Here is a 14,830-nt window from a genome sequence, read left to right as displayed (position 1 = left end):
GCCCGAGGCACAGGCAAGCCTCAGATGTCGGCTGCTCAGCCACCCAGGGCCGCCCGAGGCTCAGGTAACCAGGGCCGGCCGAGGCTTGCGCTGCTGGCAGTGGCAGCAGCAGAGGTGTGATGGGAGCGTTGCCTTCCCCTGATCACTGGGTCGACTCCCGCCCCTGAGGGCTCCCTGGCTGTGAGAAGGGGCAGGCCGGGCTGAGGGACCCCCCTCCAGTGCATGAATTTTCATGCACTGGGCCTCTAGTAAATAAATAAATAAATAAAAATAAAATATTAATACTGCAGAATTAAACTAGTTTTTGTTATCTCTTTAGTATGCACATGCATTCTTTTTCTTACATCTCCCAAGGTTACAATCAGGGATCTGTTCAATAGACTTGCAGCTATCGGCCACCAACCTCAATTCCTGTTGGTTTAAGCGTTTTCCAGTCATTCTTTCAGACTTTGTAGGTAGAGAAGTACATTGCTGGCAAATCATGGCACTTTTCTCTTCTCTTCCAATGTGTGTAAACTGTCTCCTCTATCTTGCTCGTGGCCTCGGCAGGTTGGGTGTGAGCAGTGGCACCCTTGCCTGGTTCTGTCCACTCCTGATCACCCTGCTTTGCTCCTTTACCACGTAAGGGACGGTCCTCCAATCTGCAGCTGCCAGGACTGTTTCTCGGGATCTTTATGAAAGTTTTTTGTTTTGTTTTTTGTTTGTTCTTTGTTTTTGCCAAAATGAGGTTATAGTGAACACATTTTTTAAAAATGTTGGCGAAAGACACAAAAAATGTTCCATCTTAACAATGTTTAAGTTCAGTGGCATTAAGCAAATTCACATTATTGTGCAGCCGTCACTACCATCCATCCCCATAACTCTTTTCATTTTGCAAAACTGACCCTCTGTTCCCCATTAAACACTTATCCCCCCCTCCCCCGACCCTTGTTCCCCGCCGCCTATTCTCAGTCTCGGTGAACCTGACTCCTCCAGGGATGTAAGGGGAATCACACAGTGTTTGTTCTTCGATGTCTGCCTTATCGCACGCAGCATCATGTCCTCAAGATCCCTCCATGTTGTAGCAGGTGTCAGATATGTTTTTATTTTGAGGCTGAATAATATTCCCTGGTGTGTATAAAGCACATTGTGTATTGGTCCATTGACGCACACCTAGGTTGCTTCCACTTTTGGCTATTTTAAATAATGTCACTGTGAACATGGGTGTACAAATCTCTCTTCTGGACTCTGCTTTCAATTTGGGTATCTACCCAGAAGTGGGATTGCTGGGTCATGTGGTCATTCTGTGTTTCATTTTTTGAGGAACCACCTCGACAGTAGCTGCACCAATTTACATTCCCACCCACAGTGCACAGGGCTCCCATTTCTCCACATCCTCGACAACACTTGTTCTTTTCTGAGTTTATTGGATAGTAACCATCATGATGGTGTGAGGCAGTATCTTACGGGTTTTATTTTAATTTTATTCATGACGTTGAGCATCTTTTCATGGGTTTGTTGACTATTCATATACCTTCTCAGAAGAAACGTCTATTCAAGTTCTTTGCCCATTTTAGAAATTGTGTTTTGTTAAGTTTTAAGAGTTCTCTCTGTATTTTGGACATTAATCACTTCTCACATATTGACTTAAAATATTTTCTCATATGCACGTGCCACCTTTTTACAATGCAGCAGTGTCCTTTATGCACAGAAGTTTTTAATTTTCATGAGGGCCGGTTTGTCTACCTTTCCTTTTGTTGCCTGTGCCTTTGGTTTCATATCCAAGAAATCATTGCCAAGTCCATTTTTGTGAAGCTTTTGTCCTATGTTTTCTTCTAAGTGCTTTATAGATTTAGCTAGAATTTAGATAAGCACTTTTCGGTAGAATCCAATGCTTTTTCTCCATCGTTCCTTTATGGGATGTGATTCTGTGCAACATGCTGAACCCTCTGGAGCCTCTGTGGTGCACCAGGCTTGTTTGGAAGGTTGTTATGCTTTGCATGAGGGAGGGGAGGGGAGAGGAAGGAAGGGGATGGGACAGGAGAGCAGAGGAGCCTGGGGTTGTATCAGGGCAGCTTCTTCCCACGGCTTTGGAAACCTGGCTCCCACTCTGCTCGCCATAGGCCTGGCGTGACATCACCATCGCCGTAAGGAATCCGTGTATAAACTCCACTCATGCCCTCCAGACCCATGAGTTGGGCCTGGTCAGGCCACACTGGCTGCTGGTGTTTGGTGGCATTTGCCCCAGATGCCTGGTTCTGTGCCCACGAAGCTTCACTCAGGGTGTTGCCAGGGTTTCCAAGTTTGTGAAGAATGAATATTAAACAGGCTGAGAGAGTGAGGACCCTGGCTGAGGGAGCCACCATGCATCCCCTAACACCGGCCCTGCCTGCAATGGTCAGCAGGTAGACCCTACACAGTCCAGTGAGTACCCTGCAGGTGATGGGCTGGTTTTCATCTATTTATGCTGGGATGTCCTGAGCCTGCTGGGTTGGTTAAATTTCCTGGCTAAAACTATAAAGCCATAAAGCCTCTTATTGAATGCACCTGCTCCCTGGTCAGGATAGGGGTGCGAGCCCTGTTGGAATTGGTGATAAATCTTGAGCCAGAGACCTTGTCGCGCTATGTGCGAGAAGTAACACATACCCACACCTGTACATGTCCATGTCTACACATACATACATATACACACCTACACATACACACATTCACACATGCACACATCTACCTCCTATACACCTACACACAATCCTGGCAGCCGGGGTGTTCACACGCATTTGATGCAGCTCTGTTCTCCACAGATTGACCTGCTCATCAATTATGGGGCCGACGTCCTGGCCCCTGTGACACTCACGCAAGGGGACAAGGTGGCCGTGGGCACAGTCGTCGACTATGGGTATTTCAAATTCTTCCAGGTATGGCTTTTGAGTTTCCTATCGGTGATAGGGGTGCAGCTGGGGCCTTTAGCATCTCTTGGGCAAAGCTGGGCCAAAGGGCATGCCTCCTACCAAAGCGAGTCCCTGGCCTTCTGGAAGAGAAGACCTGGCACCCGGGCACTCGCAGGCGTGGCTGCCTGTGCCTAGCTTTTGGAGTGCTCTCCTGGTTTGTCCTCACAGTGAGCACCGACAGAGGATGTGTGCTTCCCACCCAGTATCCCGCCCCTGGTGATAGGCCAGAGCCGGGCGTGGGACCCGCCCTCCCCGGGGTGGGAGCTGGTGCCCCGCGGTGACTGGCGCTGTGCCGCAGGACCGGAAGATTGCCCACTGCCCCTTCCACACGCTGATGCCGGCAGAGCGGGAGACGTTTGTGGCCCGGAAGCGGCTCCTGGAATACATGGGCTTCCAGCTGCGCTGCGCCGTCTTGGCCAAGGAGAGCCAGTGGGACCCAAAGGTGCTGTACTTGAGCAAGAGAGGTGGGTGGCCGTGGGTGCAGCCGCGGCCGTGTTTTTCCTGATAATTGTGGGATGGGAGGGGCTGGGCCAGGAAGGGACATGAGAGAGACCTGTCCTGCTGCCGCCAGGGCTTTAAAGGGGTGAGGACAACAGTCTTTTCAACGAACGGTGCTGGGACAACTGGTTATCCGAACACAAGAGAATGACATTTGACCCTCAGATCACCTATAAAAATTAGTTCAATTTGGCCTTGGCTCAGTGGTTAGAGCATCAGCTCATGTACCCAAGGGTTGTGGATTCGATCCCTGTCAAGGGCATGTACCTGGGTTGCAGGTTTGCTCCCTGCCTCATGGTCTGGGCTCGTGCAGGAGGCAACTAATCGATATGTCTCTCTCATATCGATGTTTCTCTCTCTCTTTTCCCTTCCCTCCCTCCATTCCACTCTCTGAAAAGGAAATGTGAAAAGACAACCTATGGGAGAACATATTTGTCAATCATACATCTCATAAGGAACTTGTATGTAGAACAAACTGTCACAACTCAACAATGCAGTAATTGAATTAAAAACGGGACAAAAAACATGAATAGAAATTTGTCTGATGGTGGAGTGAAGGTACGTGACCCCACCGAGACTGAAAAAGGAGGCAAACCGTTCCATGGGATGTAAGAGTTCGTTGTGGGGTTGAATCACTTTCAGAGATGGGACTGAGCGGAGGCGACCCACAGTCTGCACAGCTCGTCTCCACTGCTGGACAGCTGTCACAGTAAATGTTTTGTAGGGTGGTTAAGGTACTAATAGCTGACCAGACAAAGGGACAAGACGCAGCCGTACCTCCTCCTGGTCCCGTGATGCGTAGTTGCTTAAATTTGATGCCAGCACATAGTTTGACATTTGTCTCGGGCTGTGCTGTTCTGGTCGTCACTAACAAAAACCTCCATGGCTACATTGTGTCAGCCTATAGAGCCAGCTCATCCTTGACGATAAGGCCTTGGTATGCTGGTGAGCGCAGTTAGGTCAGAGTTCACAGCACGACAACTCGAACAGAAAAGAAATCAGGCACAGAGATGGAGTCAGTCTGGGTTACATCGGCATCTACACAGATTTCTCTAAAGAAAGATATAAATGGCCAACACGCCCATGAAAAGGTGCTCATCATTGGCCATCAGGGATGAACACAATGCCACTTCAGTATGATGCTGTGATCAAAACATGACAAGTGTAGGTGAGGAGGAGGAGAAAGGGGAGCTCCCTGCCCCGCTAGTGGGAATGGGAATGGAAGACGGGCTGGAGAGACCTCAGATGCTAACCACAGAGTCACCACGTCATCCAGCAAATCCACTCGCAGCCGTGTGCCCAGAAGAAATGAAAACGTGTCCCCCAGCACCTGTACATGAATGTTCATGGCAACACAGTTCACAAAAGCCAGATGGGAACAACCCGCATATCCATCAATGAATGAATGAATAAACAAGCCGTGGCAGATTCACATATGGAATATCATTCACCCACAAAAAAGAGTGAAGCCCTGACACCGCCATGTGAATGGACCTTGAAAACATGATGCTCAGTGAGAGAAGCCAGTCACGGGACCATGTGTTGTACGAAATGTCCGGCACAGGCAAAGCCACAGACCAAGTAGATAGGGGTCACCAGGAGCTGAGGCTGGGGAGTCAGGGGCATGGCGATTTCAGGGGCTGGGTCCGTTTGGGAGTGATGATGATGTTCTAGAATGGATTTGTGGTGATGGCCGCACACCTGTGAAGGCACTAAAAGCCACTGAACTGTGTACCTTATAGGTGACTTGGGTGGCATGTGAGTTACATCTCAACTGATGCTCAAGAATGCCCTCCTCCCATTTCCATGTCTCCTCTTAAAGAAGCAATTTGTGAAGCTCTGGCACCAGGCCCCTTGTATGTTTTTTATTGTCACCTGTCCCAGAAGCATCCTTGGTGCCACGTGGCCTTCCTAGCATTGTCCTGACAACGCGTGCACTGTCAGCTGGCCTCCTGGGCCCATGTCTTCATCCCACCCGGCTTGAGTGCTGGTGGGCGCAGAAGGGGAGGAAGGAGGGCTCCCACCTTCCTGCTCTCATGGCCAGCACGTGTTTCCTTGTGGGGCTCCTGTGTCTGAGGGGTGGTGAGGAAGCAGAGGTTAGGCGGCCTTTCTGGGGGTGTGGAGGCCAGCAGGGATGAGGTGCTATTTAAAGAGAGAATGGTGCAGGGACATGGTGGAAACTGGTTATTATGGGGGACTCACTGCCCTCCAGACCCTGGCCTACTATACACCCTCCTGCAGTGGCCAGAGAGCAGAGCAGGGTTCCCCCCTCCAGAGGAAGCTGTGCACTGGGTGAGGCCAGAGAAACCTGGTTGCTGCCTCATGGCCTTTTAATGGCGTGGTGAGGGGGACACTGAGTTTGTCGATGGCACAGAGAAATGGCTGCAGATGGGTAGGCAAGCAAGAGGCCCTGGGCGTCCCGACCCCTTCAGGCCAAGTCCCACTCTGCCTCCTGAGACCTGTCATGGGATGTCAAGGCTTGAGGTCCTGCCTCCCTGAGGTCCCTGGGTGGGCTTCAGGAGGGTGGTTGAGGCAGGCAGCCAGTGCTCCCTCTATCTGTAGATACTACGGCACACCGGGAGGGCCCAGGGAGACTAATGCAGGTCTCTCTGGGTACAGCGCAGCTGATCCCCTGCCACAGGCTGAAGCAAAGGGGCTCCGGCTTTCCCAAGGACCTGAACTTGGAGGAGCTGGAGCAGTAAGTGGCCGCGTGGCCCCGCTCGCCATGAGCATGGGCCAGGATGGGGTGGCAGTGGGGGCCACAGGACACCCTTGAGGAGCCTCTCCATGTCTGGGGGGCCGCTGGGTGGGAGATGTGTGTTGCCTTGTGCACTCTGTGCCGCATACCCCTCCTAGCCCTCCACCATGGGCCCCTTCCCCTAGAATAGTCTCTGTATGTCCACGTGCCTTACTATCCCTGTGGGCATCCTGGACTGCATCTGCCCCGTAAACCCTGGTGCATGGGTGGGGTGATGGATGGCAGACAGGGGTGGTTGCCCACCTGGGCTCCCTTTCCTGCTGAAGCAGAGCTCGAGGGTGTGCCCTGCTCACCCACAGCCCTGTGAGTGCCTGCTCAGAGCTGTTCCTCCACAATGACACAGAAATCCTCCCACGTGAGGGTCCCACAGTCTCCTGCCCAGCCCTGTCTGAGCCCTCAGGTGGTATCTGGGCACGGTGTTTGTTTTCTGTTCTGAATGGCTTGTGCTGGACATCCCTGGACAGGACTTCAGGTCTCTGTCCCGTGCAGAGGATATGGGGAAGGCCCTGGAGCTGGGTCGGTGGAATAGGGGGCAGGCACCGGCCGACGGCTGCATGGCCCCCTGGCAGGATTCCCTTTTTCAAGTTCTGCTACCAGTGTGGCCGCTCCATCGGGGTGCGCCTCCTGCCCTGCAGCCGCTGCTACGGGATCCTGACCTGCAGCAAGAGCTGTAAGACCAAAGCCTGGGCCGACTTCCACAGCAGGGACTGCGGCACCCTGACAGCCATCGGTAAGTCCTGGTGCCGGCTGGGATGCTTGTGGGCCTGCTGCTTGTAAGGGCACAGGCACCCACCCGTGGGGTGGCCGAGTGAGGGTCCCCATCTTCCCTGAAACCTGAGCGATCCAAGCCACTTTCCAGAGTCCCCAGTTGGGCTTGTGTGAGGACAGGGAGGCACTGAGCCAACCTGGCCTTTCCCCACCTACAGTGGACGCCATGCCCCATGTGCCCATGGCTCCTGTGGTGTGCCCGGCTGGCGGCTCCACTGGACACCTGGGCCCCCTGGTGGACACGGGCTTCCCTGGACCACCGGCACTTGGCCTTGGGGCTGCTACAGGAAGGCTCCCCATAGCCTGCCCTCTCAGATGTCTCTGGGAGTGTGGAGGCCAGCAGATGTCTGCTCTGGGAACACCCCCTCTCCCTACCCTCCCTTCCCTGGGAGTGACCTGAGGCAACCCCTCGCCAGGTAGTGCTCTGAGGGCGGCCTCGTGGGCAAGGCTGGGACTTGGCTGAGTGGCCTCTTCCTCAGGACTAGTCCTTGGTGCGGACAGAGGGACGGACTGGCCCTTGCCCTTAGACTGTGCCCCAGAAGCCGATCCTCTCTGAGCTCTGACGTTCCCTGTCATCCCTGTCTCCCTCTGCAAAATGGGGCCTTTAGTAACAGGCTCACTCTGGGACCTTGGTCACAGCTCCTTAGGCTCAGGGACCCCAGGACAGGGGCAGGGGGTGGCAAGGCTCCACCTTTGAAGCGCCGTCAGCCGAGTACCCCACACGTGACCAGGGCGCAAGGCACTGCCTGGCACCGCACCCTAGGGCTCTCGGCACCAGGCTGCGCAGGGGAGCCAGCACACAGAGCACACAGACTGAGCTCTCCTCCAGGAGGTGTGGCCAGGAGGGCGAGGTGCATCAGGGTCCGCTCTCCTGCGCCCGCCTGCGCCTCCTTGGGGGTGCCCCTCATGAACCTCCTCTCTGCCAGCTCCTTGCCCAGTGCCCTACCTGGAGGAAGACAACCACAGGGTGGAAGAATCCCTGTAAAGGATGCCAAAGCCGCGAGTCTCACCTGCCGGCACCGGCACCTGGGGGCACCTGGGGCTGCCTCCAGCCTAAAGCAGGCAGTCTGCACGAGGGCCTGTGGCAATGACTCCCTCCTGACCTCACAATAAAGTGGTCCCACTGGGTGTGTTTTTAACCCTGTTTGTGCTGCTCAGCTGTACACGGGCCAGCCCAGAGCTTCCAAGGGGCATCCTCGCTTCTCATCTCCACACGGGCCTGGCCATCTTTGGGCAGATGCGGGTCAGACCTGGAGCAAAGGTTACTACTAGAAGGTGCTCCTGTGCTTTGGGGACATTTGGGGGTTTCCCTGGAGCCCGCATCTCTGCTCTCCATCCCAGGCTCAGAAGGGATGGGGTGAGGGGTGTCACTCCCGTTCCTCCCCAAGGCTCCAGGATGTTGTCAGTGTGTGGCAGGTGTGTTCGGGGGGTGGTGTTAGTGCTAGTGGATGTGATGTAACCATGACCCAGATGGACGAGGCATGGGGTGACCATGAGCCAGGATCACGGCATGAGGAGAGTGGGCCGTGGGTGGTGGGCTTGGGCAGTGGGAATGAATGAGGGCAGAGTGGTGGGGGCAGGTGGGACAGGTTGGGGAAGGGGCAAAGGAGCCTGTGCAGGGCTTCAGCCAGACTGACTCCTTGCTGGTCCAGGCAGTCCTGCCCACAGTCATGGTTTTGCCTGGTTTTCCTGGTCTCTTATCGGGAAGTTTGCTGGGGGCTCCGGACGATGTTCCTGTAAGGGGTGAGGAAGCCTCTTGGGCAGAGGGGACAAGGACCCTGTGCTGCACCCAGTCACAACCCCATAATGTGATCTTGGGTGAGTGGGTTCCTGGCTGGGGGGCGCTTTCCTGGTGAGGCGCTGGGGGTAGGGTGTGAACCCCAAGAAGGTGTGGGTGCTCCCAATACATCTGCCAGCAGGGAAAACACTCCTAATGAGCACTTGTGAATTCACGTTGTGCTTGTGAGAGGAGCTTACTGACGGAAGGTGCTCCTGTGCTCTGGGGACGTTTGGGGGCTTCCCAAGAGCCCACCACATCTCTGCTCCATCCCAGGCTCCACCCCATGCAAAAGGAAGAAAAGATAAATGACATTTATCCTGACACCCGGAAGTTACCGTAGCTGACACTGCTGTGTGTCCTGCCAACCCCTCTGTCTGTACAGACGCATGCACACATGCTCTCACAGGCTTGTGCAGGATACACATGCACACCCACATGCCACACATGTGCACTTGAAAGTGAAAGCATGCTCTGTATGTTCTAAAATAAGCCATGAACATCTTTCTTTGCTATTAATTATTTTTCTACAACATAACTTACCCCAGGTGCAGTTTTATTTTTGTGCTGAAGGCAATACTTGCTCATTGTTAGAAAAGACAAGATGACAGTGAAAACTACCCTAACCTTCCACTCAGTGATAAGCATCCTGAGCATGTTCTTTCCGATTAACACACACACACACGTGTGTGCATCCTCAGCACCCCTGTGCACACTGTGCTTTTTCACACCCCCACTTTTAATGAAAACAAAGGCAATTTTGTGACCTTGACCTGCCTTCCCCACTCTGTGTCATCTCGCACATGTCCGCCCAGTGCCTTGTTGATGGACATTTCTGTCATTTTGCTCATTTGTCAACATGCGGCACACACGTTGGCCTAGGTTTCCCTTTGGTGGAACTCACAGAGGCTAAGTGTTCGGATTTCAGGAGTCTCCCCAGTTGGTTCCCGCGCTCTCTGGGAGGGATAGAGCCCGTCAGCCCTGCACTCCTCAGGAATGACATTTCCCGTGTCCTGAGGAATTCGTGGAAGTGTTAGCGCCCTCGCCCTCGCCCTCGCCCTCGCCCTCTCCACGCCACGTGGCATTTGTTTCCCCGCATTCCTGTCGGTTGGAGGTGTGGCTCTTCCTGACTTGCAGGAGCTCCCTGGAGCCCAGCACCCTCCTCACACCTTCTCCCTCCCCATTTGACTTGCTGCCTGGGATTTTCTGTTCTGTGGGTGCTGTGTCTGTCCTGAGCTTCAGGGTCTGGTTTGCTGGGGACTGAGGAAGCCACCCCAGATGAGATCTTAGGGGGTGTGCACAGCCTCAAGCGTTCTTGTTTTACCTGTAGTTTTGTAAGCAGCCTAGAATGAATTTTTGTGTGAGAGGTGAGCGCCCCCCACAGCCAGCACGTTCCCAGTGACTGGTGGTGACTGTCACTACACAGGAGCTCCAGGTGCCACAGGCCGTGCTCCGCTGGTTAACCTGCATCCCTGGGACCCGTCTCCACAGGCTCATCCTTGTGAAATGTGCTTGTGCCATCCACCCTCCCTCAGATGAACAATGTCTTGTTAGACTTTGTCACTTTTTCGTTTGGATGGGGACACATGCTCTGGGCAAGTGGTGGGGGTTGTGCTGGGGTTTGATAGTTTAACCCAGTGGTCAGCAAACTCATTAGTCAACAGAGCCAAATATCAACAGTACGACAATTGAAATTTCTTTTGAGAGCCAAATTTTTTAAACTTAAACTTCTTCTAACGCCACTTCTTCAAAATAGACTCGCCCAGGCCGTGGTATTTTGTGGAAGAGCCACCCTCAAGGGGCCAAAGAGCCGCATGTGGCTCGCGAGCCACAGTTTGCCGACCACGGGTTTAACCTCATTTAGGATTGCCATCTACTGCTCGTGCCTTCTCACCTCACATCCAGTCCTTCGGGAAATCTGCTCAGCTCTTCGCAATCTGGCCGCTTCCAAAACCTCCTGCCGCCGCCACCCCGAGCCCCTGCTCCAGTGCCACAGAGGCCAGTGCACGGCGCCTGTGTCCAAGTGCAGGATGTCCATCAAAGTCCTTGCTGCTCCCCTCTGGCCTCCCCTACTAGTCACTCGATGCCCCTTGTGCCTGACTGTGCCCCCATCTACCTGGAGCGCTCCCTCTCCTGCGCCCAGATGGAGGCTGCCACGTCCTCTCTCCTCTGGGCATACTTGTGTGGTGAGCACTGCCCTCGGACCTGCATGCTCTGGGCACCCAGAATAGGGTAAAGGACAGTGTGACAGGTCCCCTGTAGGACCTCACTCTACAGGGGAGACTGCTGTTTGTGGGGGATGAGTGCTGTCTGCCAGCCCCATAGGGCGGGACTGTGCTCACGGCCGGTGCAGAGAGGGTCCTGAGCGCCCATGGATGGGGCGACCCAGTTAGGAGTCCCCAGGTTCACCTCATGTCATGTGTCTCCTACCCACACTGAGTGACATCTGGTGGCCGTGATGCATCCTAGTCCTGCGTGCTGGGAGGTCGGCTCCAGGCTCTGCGGACGCGGTGTCCCTGCCGTGCCTTTCCGGCGTCCGTGGCTCTTTCCTTATCCCTCCACGGCACACTGGCTGGTGCTGAGTGGTGTTAGGTGACAGTGGCAGCTGCAGGCCGCCTTGTGACTTTTCGGGAATGCTCTCAGCCACCCCCTTCTCAAAAGACACAAGGCACTCTGTCTTCTGGATCGTTCCGGTAAAAGTCAGTCATTCGACGTAAATCTTTAACTTCCTTTTGGACTACATTTTGTCCCATGATCTGTCCGCTATGGCGACAGGGTGGTGCACCCACACCCATCTAGCCCGCAGCCTCGTGTCCTTGGAAGGCTGACTGCCCACCCCTGCCATCCTCACCACCTCTCTCCTCCGAACTTCCTGCTCCTCAGGAAATTAGGTTGCCTCTATCTTCGGAAGGTATGGGAACTGGCCACTTCTCTCCACATCCTTGGCAGTTGCTGTGGTGTCTGGGGAGGGCACATCGTGACCCTACTTTGTGCCAAGCTCTGTACCACCTGGCCCAGCCCCACGAGGTCCACATGGCGAGCAGTTAGGTGGGCTGGATGGGAGGCAGGACTACTGAGATGTGGGGTGTTCCAGGGTGACAGATGGCGATTTCAGAGCAAGCATGGGAGCCGGGGCTGCAGGTCCTGGTTAGATGGAAGGAAGGTGGGGTGGGGTGGGGTGGGAGATGGAGGGACCAGTCTGGAGGACACCACTCCCTGAGTCCCATGCCAGAGGGGTGACCAGGTAAGGTCAGGGGAGGAGAGGGCCAGGAAGATGGGAGTGGAGGAAGAGGGTCAGCTGAGGGGGAGCCCTGGGGACCAGAGAGGGTGTTGGTGTTGGGCTGGAATGTTGGTGATGTCAATAATGGCCTGGAATTTGCCAGCATCAGGATTCCACCCAGAAGCCAGCGTGCTGTGCTCCCTGGAGAGATGGGCAGTGAGTGTGGCCAGTCGGGTGCCAGGAAGCATAGAGAAACCATAGGGCAGGAGCTGAGGGTTTCCTTCCAGAGCAGAGCCCACCTGCTCACCCTGGGAGCCTAGGGAGCCGGGCACCTGCCCTCCCTCCCTCCGTCCTGCTGCGCTTCCTCTGGCCGTGGGTGTAGACTGACGGTGAGCCAGGCGCTGCCCTCCACCCCCACGACCGAGGTCCTGGCTTAGTTTCATGTGTGGTTTGTGTTCTTGTTCATGGTCTTTCTCCGGCTTGAATAACAAGGCGCTGTGGTGGCCCATCGTGTCCTGCGGCCCATGGCTCTGTGTCCTGGGGAAGTAGCTCCCCCTCCCCCTGTCATGTGTTCTATGTCTTCTCCAGGTTTTGAAGCGTGAATTTCCATGTTTCAGTCCTTCTTTCATTCAAAACATGTTTTTTTGATTGTAGCATGCAGCAGGGACCCGTTTTCTTCTTTTCCATGGGGATTGCCAGTGGCTGGGCCCCGTTTGTGAGTGGCCTCTTCTCCCCACCCCTCTGGCCCTGGAGACACCGCAGTTTCCAGAATGTCAGACAGCGTCTGTTGCCTGGGGTGGGTCCAGCTGCCACCCTGTGGATGAGGCTCCAGGCTCTCCTCTCCATGGGGGCACCTTAGTCCCACCTCCAGGTTCTTACAGCTCCTGCCGGCCCACCTCCGGGGTCACCCACCTTCTGCAGGGGGTCTAAGCCTCAGCTGCACTTGATGCTGCGTCCAATCTCTTTCTTTGTTTTTGTTTAAAAAATAGACTTGTTCTCACCTGACAGTTTCCATCTCTCCATTTCCCTGCCTGAGACCACACAACACTCAGCTGCCCTCACCTCTCAGGCCCCGGGACTGGCCTCTGCTCTGTGCTGTGACCTCTCAAACTAGACTCCCCTTGTGTTTTCTCCGGTTTCTTGTTCTCACACTGGATCGCCGGTCCGGTTCCTGGTCATTGCGTATTTTGAGACCTTGCTGGCTTGTTTCTCTGCTTCCCCAGGTTGGGTATGGAAATGGGTTTATGCTGGAAACCAGGAAAGTCCCAGTTCATAGTTTCAGGCCACACAAAGGAGGTGGAAGTGTTTAGATTCTTTGAGGTTTTCACTTTGGCGTGGGGTCCTGTGTGGGAAAGGTCTCATATGTGCAGAGTCCGGGAGTGCTGGAGGGCCAGCTGGTCTCCCGGGACCGCACCCTCCAGTGCCTGTCACCTCCCTAGACCCTGTTCCCATCTCTGGCAGCCTTGACATGCAATTTGCCATCTGTCTTTGGTTTCCAGCAGGAAGACAGACCCTGTTCTTGCCCTCTTATTACTCACTATGGAAGGAGGGTTGGGGGAATCAGCTCTCCATCCTGGACCAGTGCTAGTGCTTTGACTGTAAACATTTCTGGACAGAGGAATGTTGTCACCTGGAGGGGAGGAGAGCGTGCGTTCCTGTGTGTTTGCACGTGTGTGTGCACACAGGTGTGTTGAGTGCACACTTGCTGTCTGTGGCTGTCTGCCCATCAGTGTGGGTCATCAGGATGTCTGTGGCTTTCCAGATTCCCTCGAGGAATGATGGGATGGCGGGCGGGCCAGGCTTGGGAGCCCAGTGATGGTCTGGGGCCTGGCCCATGGTGGGCAGGACTAAGACTCCTGACGCGGCCCAGCGGGTTGTCCTGTGCCGAATGCCCACCTCACCTGTGTCCTTCCTTTCGACAGGAAGAAAGTATTTGTCGGAGATCAGGAAGAAGTTCAAGAAGCCCACGAACAAGTGCCCAGAGACCAAGGGGTCGCAGTGCCAGTTGAAGCAAGTGTATACCAGCTACAATCAGGAATGAACCATGGCTGCTCACCTGCCCTGAGGCTGAGTGGGCCCTAGTGCCCAGGAAGGGGGAGCTGGGCACCAGGCACCCTGGGCTCGTGGAGGCCAGGGGAGCAGGCAGCCACTGCTCTACAGGTACCCCCAGCCCCACTGCACCCAGGCTGTCAGGGCTGCAGCACCAGGGGAGCCCCTCTGCGGAGCCTCATTCTTCCCTCCAGGGCGTGCTGTCCACTGTGCTGGGGGGCCCTGCCCCTCACACTCGGGGAGTCTGGGCTGGCTGCACTGAGCCCTCAGCGCTCCAGGCTTCGGGGAAGAGAGGCTTTGCTGAATGTCTGCCAGGCTGCTGGTGTGGGCTGTGATGCCCAAATAAAGGGACCCAGCAGCAGCTCATGTCTGTTGGCTTCCAGTCTCTAGATGAGGAGCCGGGCCTTGCACACAGTGGCACCTGGGCAGGGGGAAGGGGAGAGGACAGGGCTGGTAGCTTCACCCCAAGGACCATGCAGGTCTCGGCTTGCAGAGGCATGGTGGCTGGGGCAGTGGTTCCACTCTGGTGAAGATGCAGGGCACGGCGGGACCCTAGAGCCAGCTTGGACCGTCAGGACATGCCACCAGGCCTGGCCTCAGGACAACACTGGTCCCTCCGCTCCGGCTTCCTGGGCATCTCCGAGAATCCTTGGCAGGAACTGGAACTTCCCGGGGCACGTGCGAGGGTGTGTGTGTCCAGAGCAGGGAGGTGTGGATGGCAGAGGGGCACCACGTCCTCCTGGGGTGGGAGGAGGACACTCAGACCCTGCACTCTGCAGCCTCCAGGCCACAGTGCGGGGTGCAATCGTTTCACCTCCCAACAGGCCCTGAGG

General features: G+C 55.2%; 1 protein-coding gene across 1 annotated transcript in view; it reads left to right on the top strand.

Annotated features, from left to right (window-relative positions):
- Positions 1-13,989, top strand: part of ANKMY1 (ankyrin repeat and MYND domain containing 1) — a gene marked incomplete at its 3' end in the record, with an annotated part of 45,292 nt that extends 31,303 nt beyond the window's left edge. The window contains exons 14-18 of the mRNA XM_079783138.1: positions 2,781-2,894; positions 3,226-3,391; positions 6,045-6,123; positions 6,753-6,913; positions 13,871-13,989. Of these exons, the coding sequence (XP_079639264.1) occupies positions 2,781-2,894; positions 3,226-3,391; positions 6,045-6,123; positions 6,753-6,913; positions 13,871-13,989 (639 nt within the window). The remainder of the gene's footprint in view (positions 1-2,780; positions 2,895-3,225; positions 3,392-6,044; positions 6,124-6,752; positions 6,914-13,870) is intronic.
- Between the last annotated feature and the right edge of the window lie 841 nt (positions 13,990-14,830).

Source organism: Cnephaeus nilssonii (genome assembly GCF_951640355.1).
Source record: "Cnephaeus nilssonii genome assembly, chromosome: 10".
Lineage (NCBI taxonomy): Eukaryota > Metazoa > Chordata > Mammalia > Chiroptera > Vespertilionidae > Cnephaeus > Cnephaeus nilssonii.
Note: the sequence above shows the minus strand (reverse complement) of the source record. Positions and strands in the feature narration are given on the sequence as shown.